Here is a 12,542-nt window from a genome sequence, read left to right on the forward strand (position 1 = left end):
GTGTCGCCGCCCGTGCCCGGCCCGCACGCGCCGCCCGGCCCGCTGCTCCCGCCTCGCTTCTACCCGCGCTACGTGCTGCCACTTGCCTTCGGCAAGTACTTCGCGTCCGTGTCGGCGCACGTCAGCATCTGGAAGGTGCCCGTGTCCTATGCGCATACCGGTAGGTGCCGGCGCCGGGGACGCCTGTCTGGGGTCTTTGCGCTCGGCCAGGAGTGCGTGAGGGGCCAACTTGTGCCCTCTGAGCAGGAGAGACCCACCTGGGGGTCTCGGGGGAGAGGAAGGAGCTGAGCAGGCCGGGTCACACCGTTTAGGGTAGGGTAGGGGGCAGCCCTGCAGAAAGAGAGGGCTGAAGAGGTTTGAGAGGCGGCCAAGCTGCCAGTCCCGCCCCTCCCCAGCCTGAGAGGTGGGACAGGCTCCTAGGGTGGGCTCCTGAGCGCCCCTTGCCTCTCTTTGCAGTCAAGGCCACCATGCCCATCTGGGTGGTCCTCCTGTCCCGAATCATCATGAAGGAGAGACAGAGCACCAAGGTAAGGGGGCTCTGGCTGCTGGTGGACCCAGGGCTGCCTGCCGGGCCTCACCAGGTGACGTGGTCCAGGCTCCCAGGCTGCCTGGTTCCTGTCAGATAAGGAAATCAGCCCCGTGAACTTCCAGGGCCCTTTCACTGCTAATGTTCTAGAATCCCTTTGGTCAGTGGTGTGGGGGTGCGGAGGGGGTATCCCAGAGCTGCCTCTGCTGTGTGGTCTGGGGGATGCCCCACCCCTCTGAAGCCAATCTGTCCGCCCTGTCCACATTACCTATGTAGGGGTTGCAGGTAGGCTACCGGTAGCTTCTTGGTGATGACGTGGTTGCATCTTGGCCCAACACCTTTGCCCTCTAGCAGGACCAGGTATGGAATGCCTGGCGTCTGCCGGCACTCTTTGTGATGTAGTTTCATTTCCTTCTAAGAGAGTGGGGACAGGTAGGGACCTTCTGGAATAAGAAGGGAAGTGCTAGTCAAAGGAGTCTGCTTTTGACATAAGTCAGCCCAGTCTTAAGAATTTTGATCGTTGTGGGGTCGTTCTGGGGATGGAAATACAAACATCACTCAGACCCGGGGCTGCCTTAGGCTCTTGACACAGCCCAGGATCAGTTCAAGATGGTAAGCCACGGTGTTTCCTACTTGGGGTGGGTGGGAGAATCTGGGGCCTCAGCCAGAAACAGCCGCCTTCCCTGGTGCCTTAGGTGGCAGCGGGGCTCTTTCTGCCCCAGCTGGAACCCATTTCCATGCTGGACAGAGCCCTCTTCCCCAGGTGGTCAGTTTCTGTCTGGCATTGTGCTTTTTTTGTAACTCAGAACAGTGGTCCTGCCCTGGATCAGCTTGTAGAAATTGGGCCATCTCTGGCGAGTTTTTATTTTTATTTTAGCCTGTCTTGATCCTAGCAGAGCGGGGTGTGCTCTGCCGCCCGCCCCTGGGTGATGTCAGGTGGGTGGGTGACTGTCTTGCCAGGGTCAGAGCTGCCTGGGAGGTGTGTGACTGCATCAGTCAATATCACTCCGAGTTTATGAGGTTTCCTGTTGCTAAGTTTATCCGGTTTCCTGGTTGCAGGTTGCAGGGGAGGTTGTAACCACCCTGGGCATGGCTGGGGCCCGGAAACTTTGCACAGCTGGAAAGGGCCCTCCCAGGCAGGGTGAGAAATGATAAGTAACTTTGACTAGACCCGCCACCACTACCCCCCTCTGAGACAGATAAAGCAGGTAATCAGATAAGGGGACTTCAAAGGGGACAGTCACATGCCCGTGGGCTGGCATTGTAGCTGGTCAGGGCTTAATGGTGACAGTGCCCCCAGGGCATCACAGGCTTGAGAGCTTTCTTGCTAAGAATTGGAAATTGAGCCTTTTTGCACCAGAGCTCAGGCGCCATCCCTTGCACTCACGCTGGAATGCTGGGCCTCTGGTCACCTCCTAGCACTGTATTCACTGCATGTTCATTCAGCCAGCAGTACTGAGTGCCTACTGTGTGCTGGCACCAGGATAGAACAGTGAGCAAGGGCCTGCCCTGACGGAGTACACGTTAAAACACAGGATTAAACAGGCAGTTACGACGTTGGGGGCAGTTGTGGCTCAGTGGCAGAATGCTCGCTTTCCATGCAGAAGACCCAGGTTTGATTCCAGGCTAACGCTCCTCATGTACAGCTACCACCGTCTGTCAGTGGAGGCTTGCATGTTGCCAGGATGCTGGACAGCTGTCAGTAGAGCTTCCAGACAAAGGAAGAAAGGTCTGGCAATCAACTTCCAAAAATTAGCCAGTGAAAACCCTATGATCACAATGATCCTATCTGCAGTCCATCATGGGGATGGCACAGAACAAGGCAGCATTTTATTCCATCGTTCATGGGGTCGCCATGAGTTGGGGCCGACTCAACAGCAGCTATGTACAATGTTGGGTACAGCGTGATGCCACATGGGAGGCACAGGTGGCAGTGGGAACCCCTAGCAGAGGGACACTCGGGACGAGGGTGGAACAGGGGATGTTCTCCTTGGAATGATGAGGGAACAGAGACCTGAAGAGTGAGGGGGAAGGAGGAGCGGGTGGGATGGCGTGGGGATGGAGCGTGTCCCAGGCAGGGGTGATGGTGTGTTTCAAGGGCCTGAAGTAGGAGGGAGTGGAGACTTTATTAACATTTGTGCCAGTGGCGGAGCCCCTGGGAGGTGCAAACTGTGAACGTGCTCAGCTGCTAACTGAAAGGTTTGAGGTTCGAGTCCACCGAGAGGTGCATCGGAAGAAAGGCCCAGTGATTTACTTCCCAAAAATCGGCCGTTGAAAGCCCTATGGAGCACATGGGGTCACCAGGAGTAGGAGTCAATTTTGACAGCAACTGGTGGTGCCAGTGGGAGTCTCTTGGAAGTTCAGGGTTTCAGATTCTTCTTGAGCAGAGACTCTGAGTGGAATGTGGAATAGGGCATGGGGCTGCCCATGGCGACATAGCCCTGCCCCAGATATTGTGTAGCCATCTGCTCCCCTCAACCCCCACCAGCATCCCTGTCACAGTTTCCCAAAAGGGGTATGGTATCCCTCTGGGGTGTCATGCCAGTGAAGGAGGATACAGTGGCTGAAGCTTTGCTCGAGGCCCCTATAACGGGTCCCAGGAGCCAGCTGTCAGCCCCCGCCTTCCTCCCCAGGTATACTTGTCCCTCATCCCCATCATCAGCGGCGTCCTGCTGGCCACTGTCACGGAGCTGTCTTTCGACATGTGGGGGCTCCTCAGTGCCCTGGCAGCCACCCTGTGCTTCTCACTTCAGAATATCTTCTCCAAAAAGGTACTGGGGTCACCGTCAGGGTGTGCATGGTGGGTCAGGGCATGCAGGTGGCAGCTGAGCAGACATGAGGTGGGGCCACATAGAGATTTCTCAGTGTCAGTGCAGGGGAATCCTTGTTGCCCATCTGCTGGCTTTCTGTTTGCTATTTTATTTTTTGAATAGTTTCTGTTTTTCTTTTGAGAAATTCATGTCTGCCCAATGTGAAGCAAAAGAAAAACCCAATGAAAAATCAAAAAAGATTGAGGACCTACTGTGTGACGGGCACTATGGAGGGTGGTGGAGATGAAGAATCAAATGAAACCTGTCCCCTGCCCAAGGAGTTTCCATTTGATTGAGACAGTCACAGTACTGTCCCCTAAGGACACTACTAATGAGTTTTTTTTCTGTGCATATATTAGAGTTGCACTATTATAGCTATGGAGCCCTGGTGGCGAAGTGATTAAGAACTATAGCTGCTAACCAAAAGGTGGGCAGTTTGAATCCACCAGCCACTCCTTGGAAACCCTATGGGGCACTTCTCCTCTGACCTGTAGGGTCGCTAGGAGTCTGAATCGACTCAACAGCAACAGGTTTGGTTTTTTTATTATAGCTATATTTTAAAATCCTGCTTTGTTCACTTACTGTTACAGCATAAGCATTTTCCCATATCACTAGAAATTACCGCTCTTAACTGCTACAATAATTACACTCTTTTCATGTACCACAGTGAATGCAGTCATGTTCTGTACTGGAAATACAGGTTGTTTCCAACCGTTCGTTATAAATAACACAGCCACAAACATCTTTGTACATAACATTTTCCTGCCTCAGGTTATTTCCTTATGATGGGTTTCCAGTTCTTGGGTCAGAAGGTATGAAGGTTTGGTGGCTCTTGAAATCCTTTGCCTGGTTTTAGTCTGGAAAGGTTACACCAATTTATCCTTAAACCAGCAATATTTAAGAGTGCCTCGTTCACTGCAGTTTTGCCAGCATTGACCGTTACCTTTTTCCTGGTCCTTCATAAAACAGCGCTTGTTTTGGGCGCGTTCTGTGTAAGTGCACTTGTAGGTTTGGTTGTTGAGTTGGATGTCAGGGTTAATGTGTATTTGTTCGATTTGGGATCTGGCACCCCCTTTCCAGTCATAGATTCAATCAGCCTTCAAGGAGACTTTCTCTCGTCAGGTGTTGAGAGATTCCCGGATCCACCACCTCAGGCTGCTGAACATCCTGGGCTGCCATGCCATCTTCTTCATGATACCCACGTGGGTTCTGGTGGACCTCTCGGCGTTCCTGGTCAGCAGTGACCTGGTGAGTTGGCCGGCCCCAAGCACTCGCCCGTCTCCTGACTGGTTCCAGAGTCGATGCTTTGTTGGGTGTCACAGCTCTGCATTGACTCTGGGAATTTCTGGTGTCTGACGCTAGCCTTCCAACACTCGGCTTTTTCTTATGACTGATGTTACATGCGGTTGAGGAAGTCAGCCTCCTTGATGTTCCTTCCAAAGCGTGCTTGAGTTCAGCTCCTGATAGCTGTTGCATTTGTGCCGGTAGCATCAAGGAAGCGAAAAATGGCTCTGCAGGTGGCTCTTTCCTGTCCTGACAAATCTTGTTCAGATCTCATTCTGACTTTTAAAAACTGCTTGCAATGATCGATTGCTTTGTGGGCCTTGTCTCTGTCCTTATGTCCATTTGCTCCAAAGGTATCCGTGGCTCCCTGAGCACTAGAATGAGAGTCTTTCCACTCCTGCAGAGTTAGATACCAGAGAATGCGCTAGAAACAGCACAGGTGACAGTGGTAAGAAAGGGTACAAGTGGTTCTTCTAGGCTGTTTTCATGGCCTGAGAGAAAGGTTAAGTGTTTATTGAGGGCTTATTATAGGTCCCTGAGTGATGCAAACTGTTTGTGCTCGACTGCTAAGCTAAAGATTGGCAGTTTGAACCCACTCTGAGGTACTGAGAAAGATTACTTGCAATCTGCTTCCTTAAGATTAAAACCAAGAGGTGCCTTGAAAGACAGGCCTGGTGATCTGCTTCCGAAAGGTGACAGCCTTGAAAACCCTATAGAGCAGTTCTTCTCTGCACACATCGGGTCACTGTGAGTTGGAACCAACTTGGCAGCAACTAACAACAACAGTCTCTGTGGAAGCAGATTGCGAGGCCTTTATTCCGTGGTGCTGCTGGGTGGGTTCAGACTGCCAACCTTTAGGTTAGTAGTCAAGCCCAAACCACTTGTGCCACTCAGGGACCTTTCTGTAAAATTATAGTCATCAAAAACCCCATGGAGCACAGTCTGTTCTGATACACATGGGGTCACCATGAGTCAGAATCGACTGAATGGTAATGGGTCTGGTTTTGGTTCATAATGTGTTCTAGATGGATTCTTGACATGCGTTGTCTGGTTTAATCCTTAGTCTTAACTTTAACCCATTGAAGTCTCAGATATGATCTCCATTTTGGAGACAAGGAAATTGCTCAGTTTTCTAACTTCCTTTCACATGGATTAGCTGTAGTTTTTCTGGGAAGAACTTTCTATCATCAGCCAGGACTAATTTGTTACCCTGAACTATGATACAAGAAAGGCAGTTTAAAGCTTAACTATTTCCTCTCACCACTTTCAGAGTCAGGAGTTGGACCTTACTTCAAATGTTAACCAGTGAGTTGAGGTTTGTTTTCTTTTTGTGTTCTTTTATTACTGTTTTCCTTATCACCATGAGCTCATGTGTAACATATGAAATCAGTTGCATATGTTAATCTTTTTCATCTTCAGATTGTCCTGTCTCAGCTGATAACAGCCCTTCCTGTTGGCTCCTTGCTCTTGGGACACCACAAGTCAGTGTTTGGTAGCTTTGAGCACAGCAGGAGGCCCTCCCCTCCTGTGCACTACCTGTCCCCGACTGCAGGCGGCCACCCCTGCGGCAGCCCTGCTTGTTTCAGTGAGAGTGGTATTTAGACTAGGAGCCCCCACCATGGCAACCTGGTGTTGTGGGGTTTTGTTTGCTTGTTTTTTGGTATTTAGACACTGCCCAGGTCCTGTGTGTGCCACTTGCTCTTTGGTTGTCAGTGCTTTTAGGCCTTTGCAGTGAGAAAGCAGGAACACATAGTTTGGCAGCGGGCACGGAGTTCACCCTGATTAGTTCCAGTTCCAAGTCAACATTACAGAATTTGTACTGTTTGAATTTGTATTTATATCTCTTTTCTCTCATGCTTGGATCTTTGCCACATTTCATATTTGCTTATCCTATCCTAGTTAATCCTGTACGTTATTCTACTACTACTGCATGCACACCCATGCACTCACAGACACACATTCAGCCACACTCATACTCACAGACATTGACACACACTCACACATTGACACACACAGTGACACACGCTTGCAGACATTGACACAATCACAGTGACACGCAGTGATACACAGTGACACACATAGTGACACAGTGGCACACTGACACTCAGTGACATTGTGATACACTCACAGTGACACACAGTGAAACACAGTGACACACTCACAGACAGCAACACACAGTGACGCACACACAGTGACACACACAGTGACACACACTCCCCGACAGGGACACACACAGACACACTAGCTTCAGAGTAGGGCTTCGACGGGCAGCTGCAGCTGGAGGATGGCAAGGCCTTTATGATTTCCTTGCCACTCGCTTGGTCCTGAGAACGTGTTCCATGAAAAGAGATCAATCAGAACACCGTGTTCTCGGGGTTGCTGGGAACGACCGACTCATAGTGCAGGGAGGTTTGTTTCCTTCCACGTGTTCCGTTTTTAGGAATTGCTTTTTCTCCTCCCCCCCGAATATGCCAAATCTTTATCTTTACACAACCAAACGGTATGATGCAGTTTATTCAAAGAAGCCTGGCTTCAGTCCCTGTCGCCTCTGCTCTGTCTCTGCCATCCAACAGGTAACCCTTTTTATGCACCTGGCTTTACCCTCTCAGTGTGTCTGTTTTGCAGATGTGAGCACATTTGTGTGTACATTCATCCCCTCTTTCTCACACAAAAAGTAACTTTGTTAGTCCTCCTTGGTATTATGGTGTTGCCGACAGGTTTGCTGTCACTTGTGTTATGCTGTTCTCTGTTACAGCTCACTGGTGTCTTACGTATGTGCACACACAGACACATATATACAGGCTTTCACTGGGGTCTGTTTTCCTTGCTTTTTTCTGGTATTTATGTGTTAGGAATTAAATTGTGTACCCCAAAAATTAGGGTTGTAATCCTAACTCCTCTTACCTGTGGAAGAGTCCCTGGGTGGTGCAAAAGGTTAAGCGCTGAACTACTAACTGAAACCCTATTGAGCAGTTCTCCTCTGCACACATGGGATCATCATTAGTTGGAATCAGCTGAGGGCAACTAGCAAGGACAACAACATACCTGTGGCTGCGATCCCATTTGGGAATAGGGATTTTGTTATACGAATGAGGTCATATCAGTGTAGGGTGTGTCTTCAACCAATCACTTTTGAGATGTAAAAAGAGCAGAGTAGGCGCAGAAGCAAGCATCAGTGGGGGAAAGAGAAATGCCTTGGAGATTACCAAGGAACCGAGGAAGAGACGCTGAGTAAGACAGGACCTTCTCAGAGAACTAATGAGAGAGAGCTTTCCCCTGAATTCAGACTTGTAGCCTTCTCAGCTGTGAGAAAATAAATTGCTGTTTGTTAAAGCCACCCACGCGTGGTATTTCTGTTACAGCGAGACTGGGAAACTAAGATGGTCCATCACGGTGGTGGTGGCAGCAGGGTCCCATAGGCACTGAAACCTCTGAGGGAGTGAAACCTTCCTGTGCAGTCAGAAGAACTGTAGTAAACAAAACCCAGTGCTGTCAAGTCAATTCCAACTCATAGCAACCATGTAGGACAGGGTAGAACTGCCCCATGGGATTTCCAAGACTAGTCTTTATGGAAGCACACTGCCGCATTAAAAGACAATGAACAGAGTCACAGATATAATATCAAATGGCCTGACATTTCTGTAACTGTTCCCTAAGGGAGGAAAGAGTGCTACACTTAGAAAATATTTATGAGGAAATAATGTTTGCAAACTTCCCAAATTTGGCAAAAGATACATATCTACATATCCAGACATATCACAATCAAACTTTGGAAAGCTGAAGACAAAAAAAGAGCTTGTAAGCAGGCAGAGAATAATGATGTATTTACTTATGGGAGAACAGCAATTTGAATGACTGTAGATTTGTGATCAGAAACTATGAAAACATAAAGCAGTGGAACGACATCTTTAAAGTGCTAAAACTAAAAACCTATTTACGGCAAACATAGAATCTTTTGAATCAATACGGATTCCCTCTGTCGATTCTGGAAACAGTGGAACTACAGAAAATGAGCAAGGATCTAAAAGAACTGAACGGCACCATCAATCACAGGGGTCTGTGACTTTGCCACCCAGATGCAGCCACTTGGGTCTCGAGAGTGCTTGGCCCTCTGCCCACGGGGCTGTCCCCACACTCCCATCTGAGCTGCAGACAGCGGTGAGAGGGGCAGCCTGGCGCCATCCGTGGTCATCCTGGCCGTCCTGGCAGCCCTGCCTGTGGCAGCCTCCTGGCTCTCCCGCCCACAGGCCCAGGACTGCGGTGTGCTAGGAGGAGGGAGTGGGGGCATGGGAGTGGTACGCGGCTCTCTGGAAGCCAGCCCTGAATAGAACAGACATCCACATACACTCAGCGCTTTGCAGCCACCTGGCCGAAGGCCTCCGTGCCTGGTCTGGCCTGTCTCCCTGTCCAGGGACCAGTTGGGCTCTTTGAGGATTGCGATCCAGATGTTTCCTAGTTGTGGCTTCCTGACTTCTGAGACCCCCTAATCAGAGTAGCCTCTCGCCAGCAGAAGCCAGAGGGTGACTAAGTCTTTTTATGTTTGGCTTGCGATTTGACAGAGCATTTTTACAGCAAAGGTTGGGTGAGCTGAGCAGGGATCACTCTGCCCCTGTTGCATGGATGATGTCTTAATCTCTAGTGCTGCTGTGACAGAAATACCACAAGTAGAGGGCTTTAATGAACAGAAGTTTCTTTTCTCACAGTTTAGGAGGCTAAAAGTCCGAATTCAGGGCCCTAGTTCTTGAGAAAGTCTCTGTCTGTGATGGCTCTAGGAGAAGGTCCTCACCTCAGCTTCTCTTCTTCGGTTTCTTGGCGATCTCCACGTAGCATCTATCTTTCCCCCATTCATGCTTGCTTCTGTGCTTATTCTGCTGTTTTCATATCAAAAATGAGTAGATTTGAGACACCCTGCCCTGATATGACCTCATGAACATAACAAAGAAAGCCCTATTTCCCAATGGGATCACATCCACAAGTGTAGGGATTAGGATTCCAACACATATTTTGGGGGACACAATTCAATCCATAATAGACAAGGAAACTGAGACCCAGAGCGGTCAAGCAGCTTTCCTGGGGGCTCCCAGGCCAGGGCACATTCATGTTTACAGGTTCTTCACACACAGTCAGGAGCCCCCTCCTGGGCCCCTTCCCTTCCTGTGGAGTGTGGACTGTCCAGTAATCTGACCCATGCTCCTCCAAGCCCAGAGCTCCTGGCCATTCACTTCCTGGGATGAGGGGAGGCGTTGGTCACCTCTTGCTCTGGACCCTTTGGGGCCCTTCATCTCTGAGCCTCTGCCTTCTTGGCAGGAGATTAGCATGTGTCGGAATTGACTCAGCGGCACACAACAACGTGCCTACTGTGAAGTATCGTGAAGGTCAGAGGTGGTGCAGACAGTTAAGTGCTCAAGTGCTAACCGAAAGGTTGGTGGTTCTGATCCACCCAGAAGCACCTGGAAAGAAAGGCCTGGTTATCTACTTCTGAAAAATCAGCCATTCAAAACCCTATGGAGTACAGTTCCACTCAGATACATGTGGGGTTGCCGTGAGTCGGGGTCAATTCAACGGAAACTGGTTTATCATGACACACCTGGGTGTGCTACCGTCCAACTGTGGGATCCTGGATAAGCTACTTAGTTCCCACTCCCCGTCTCCCAGCCTGTTCCTATGCTGCAAGGTGGCTGTAGTGCTGCCACCGTCCCCGACACACTGTCTTGTTCCACGCCTGCAGACCTACATCTCCCAGTGGCCCTGGACGCTCCTGCTCCTGGCCGTGAGTGGCTTCTGCAACTTTGCCCAGAACGTCATCGCCTTCAGTATCCTCAACCTCATCAGCCCCCTGAGCTACTCGGTCGCCAATGCCACCAAGAGGATCATGGTCATCACTGTGTCTCTCATCATGCTGCGCAACCCGGTCACCAGCACCAACATCCTGGGCATGATGACAGCCATCCTGGGCGTCTTCCTGTACAACAAGGTGAGCCAAGGGGAGGCTGCCCTGCCAAGCCCCGGGGCCGCTATCGAGGTGGTAGAGGGGAACGAAGGGGCTGGAGCACCAGGCACCAGCTTTGTCACTCGTGGGTTTATGATCTCTGGCATGGCCCCGTTCCTCACCAGGCCTCCTTCCCCTCACACAGAGGTGTCAAGTCCTAGGCATGCCAGCACTGTCTCTCAGGTGTACAGGGGGCCTTGGCAGCTAAGGAGGCGAGGATTTCTTTCCTTCTCGCAAAGGCTCTATTTAGTCTGGTGAAGGTGTGTAGAGGAGCCTGGGTGGCGCACACGGTTTGTGATCGGCTGCTACTCCAAAGGTTGGTGGTTCAGACCCACCCAGCCACTCCATGGAAGAAAGGCCTCGTGAACTGCATCTGTAAAGATTACAGCCAAGAAAACCATATGGAGGACAGTTGTACTCTCTAACACATGGGGTCGCCATGAGTCAGAGACCAACTCAACAGCAGTGGGTTTGGTTTTTTTTCAAGGTGCATGATGGTGGCTGATAGGACTTGCTTTCCAGTCTTTCTGTCCTTTGTGGGCTCATTAACTGTTCGCTGGCCAGGCCCAAGCTGCTCTGGGTGAGATTTGTGTCTCCTTGAAGAGCTGATTGGTTGGACTTGGGAGCTCCCTCTGTCCTCTGGGCCTGCCCTGCAGAATGAGCCAATGCAGCAGCCTCCACAGTTATAATCCAGTGACAGTGATTACATTTTTCATGTTGTGCCACCACCATCGCTGTCTTTTTCCAAAATATTCCACCACCTTTAACATAAATTCATTGTCCCCTAAGCAAAACTCCCTCCCACCCGAGATAACACTAGTGTAATCTTTGGTTTCCATATAGTCGCTTATTTCATATAAGTGAAATTGTACGATATTTGTCCTTGTGTGACTGACTTATTTCGCTCAACATGACGTTTTCAGGGTTCATCCATGTTGTGGCACACATCAGGACTTTATTCCTCCTTATGGCTGCATAATATTCCATTGTATGGATGAACCACGTTCTGTTTATCCATTCATCTGTTGATGGACATTTTGGTTTTCTTCCACCTTTTGTCTGTTGTGAAAAGTGCTGCAGTGAACATGAGTGTGCAGGTTTCTGTTGGTCTTCCTGCTCGCTTATTTTTGGTAGATACCTAAGAGTGCAATTGCTGAGTCATATGATAGTTCTGTGTTCAACTTTTGGAGGAACCGCCAAACTGTTTTCCACAGCGGCTGCACCATTTTACATTCCCACCAGCAATGGCTGAGGTTCCAGTTTCTCCACCGCCTCACCAACACCTGTTGTTTTGTTTTTTTAATCATATCCATTTTAATAAGGGTGAAGTGGTATCTCATTGAGATTTTAATTTGTATCTCCCTAATGGCTGATGACGTGGAGCATCTTTTCATGTGCATGTTGGCCATTGGATATCCTCTTGGTGAGATGTCTGTTCAAGTCCTTTGCCCATTTTTTGATTGGGTGGTTTATCTTTTTGTTGTTGACGTGTGGAAGTTTTGAGCTGGGTGGTTTTTAATGTCTCTTTCCCATGCAGACCAAGTATGATGCCAACCAGCAAGCCAGGAAGCACCTCCTCCCCATCACGACAGGGGACCTGAGCAGCAAGGAACACCCCCGGGGCACACTGGAGAAGCCCCAGAACGGCCTCCTCTTCCCCCAGCACACAGACTATCCGTATGGCCGCAACAACATCCTAACAGATCACTTCCAGTACGGCCGGCAGAACTACCCAAACACGTACAGTTTGAACCGATATGATGTGTAGAGTCGGGAGCACAGGGCTCCTTCCCCCACCCCCAGCAGTACTGGAAACTTCTGACAACCAGAATGTAAAGCCGAAGGGACGCTGCAGAATCATGGGGTGTCCCCAGCCCCTGGCCTCCCATGCTTCCATGGGCAGCGAGAGGACCAGCAGAAGCAAAGACTTAAA

The 12,542-nt window shown here is 50.0% G+C and overlaps 1 protein-coding gene across 2 annotated transcripts; it reads left to right on the forward strand.

Moving 5' to 3' along the window:
• The first annotated feature begins 6 nt into the window (after positions 1-6).
• SLC35E1 (solute carrier family 35 member E1) lies at positions 7-12,535 on the forward strand. Of its 2 annotated transcripts, XM_004384422.2 has the most exons (6): positions 7-160; positions 457-527; positions 3,160-3,297; positions 4,459-4,584; positions 10,349-10,594; positions 12,147-12,535. In XM_004384422.2, the coding sequence occupies exons 2-6, from the start codon at positions 468-470 to the stop codon at positions 12,375-12,377; spliced, it is 801 nt and encodes a 266-aa protein (XP_004384479.1). In that variant the 5' UTR covers positions 7-160; positions 457-467; the 3' UTR covers positions 12,378-12,535. The 2 variants fall into 2 exon arrangements, with proteins under 2 accessions (XP_004384479.1, XP_023594532.1); XM_023738764.1 differs by lacking the exon at positions 3,160-3,297 and having other exon boundaries at positions 27-160.
• The last annotated feature ends 7 nt before the right edge of the window (positions 12,536-12,542 follow it).

This window comes from Trichechus manatus, unplaced genomic scaffold (genome assembly GCF_000243295.1).
Source record: "Trichechus manatus latirostris isolate Lorelei unplaced genomic scaffold, TriManLat1.0 scaffold00122, whole genome shotgun sequence".
Classification (NCBI taxonomy): domain Eukaryota; kingdom Metazoa; phylum Chordata; class Mammalia; order Sirenia; family Trichechidae; genus Trichechus; species Trichechus manatus.

Bases quoted from the DNA above. Each gene is read 5' to 3' on its own strand.
- SLC35E1 (XM_004384422.2), top strand. From the start codon at position 468: ATGCCCATCTGGGTGGTCCTCCTGTCCCGAATCATCATGAAGGAGAGA. The intron at 528-3,159 runs GTAAGGGGGCTC...CTTCCTCCCCAG, and splicing joins AGGAGAGACAGAGCACCAAG to GTATACTTGTCCCTCATCCC. The intron at 4,585-10,348 runs GTGAGTTGGCCG...CCACGCCTGCAG, and splicing joins TCCTGGTCAGCAGTGACCTG to ACCTACATCTCCCAGTGGCC.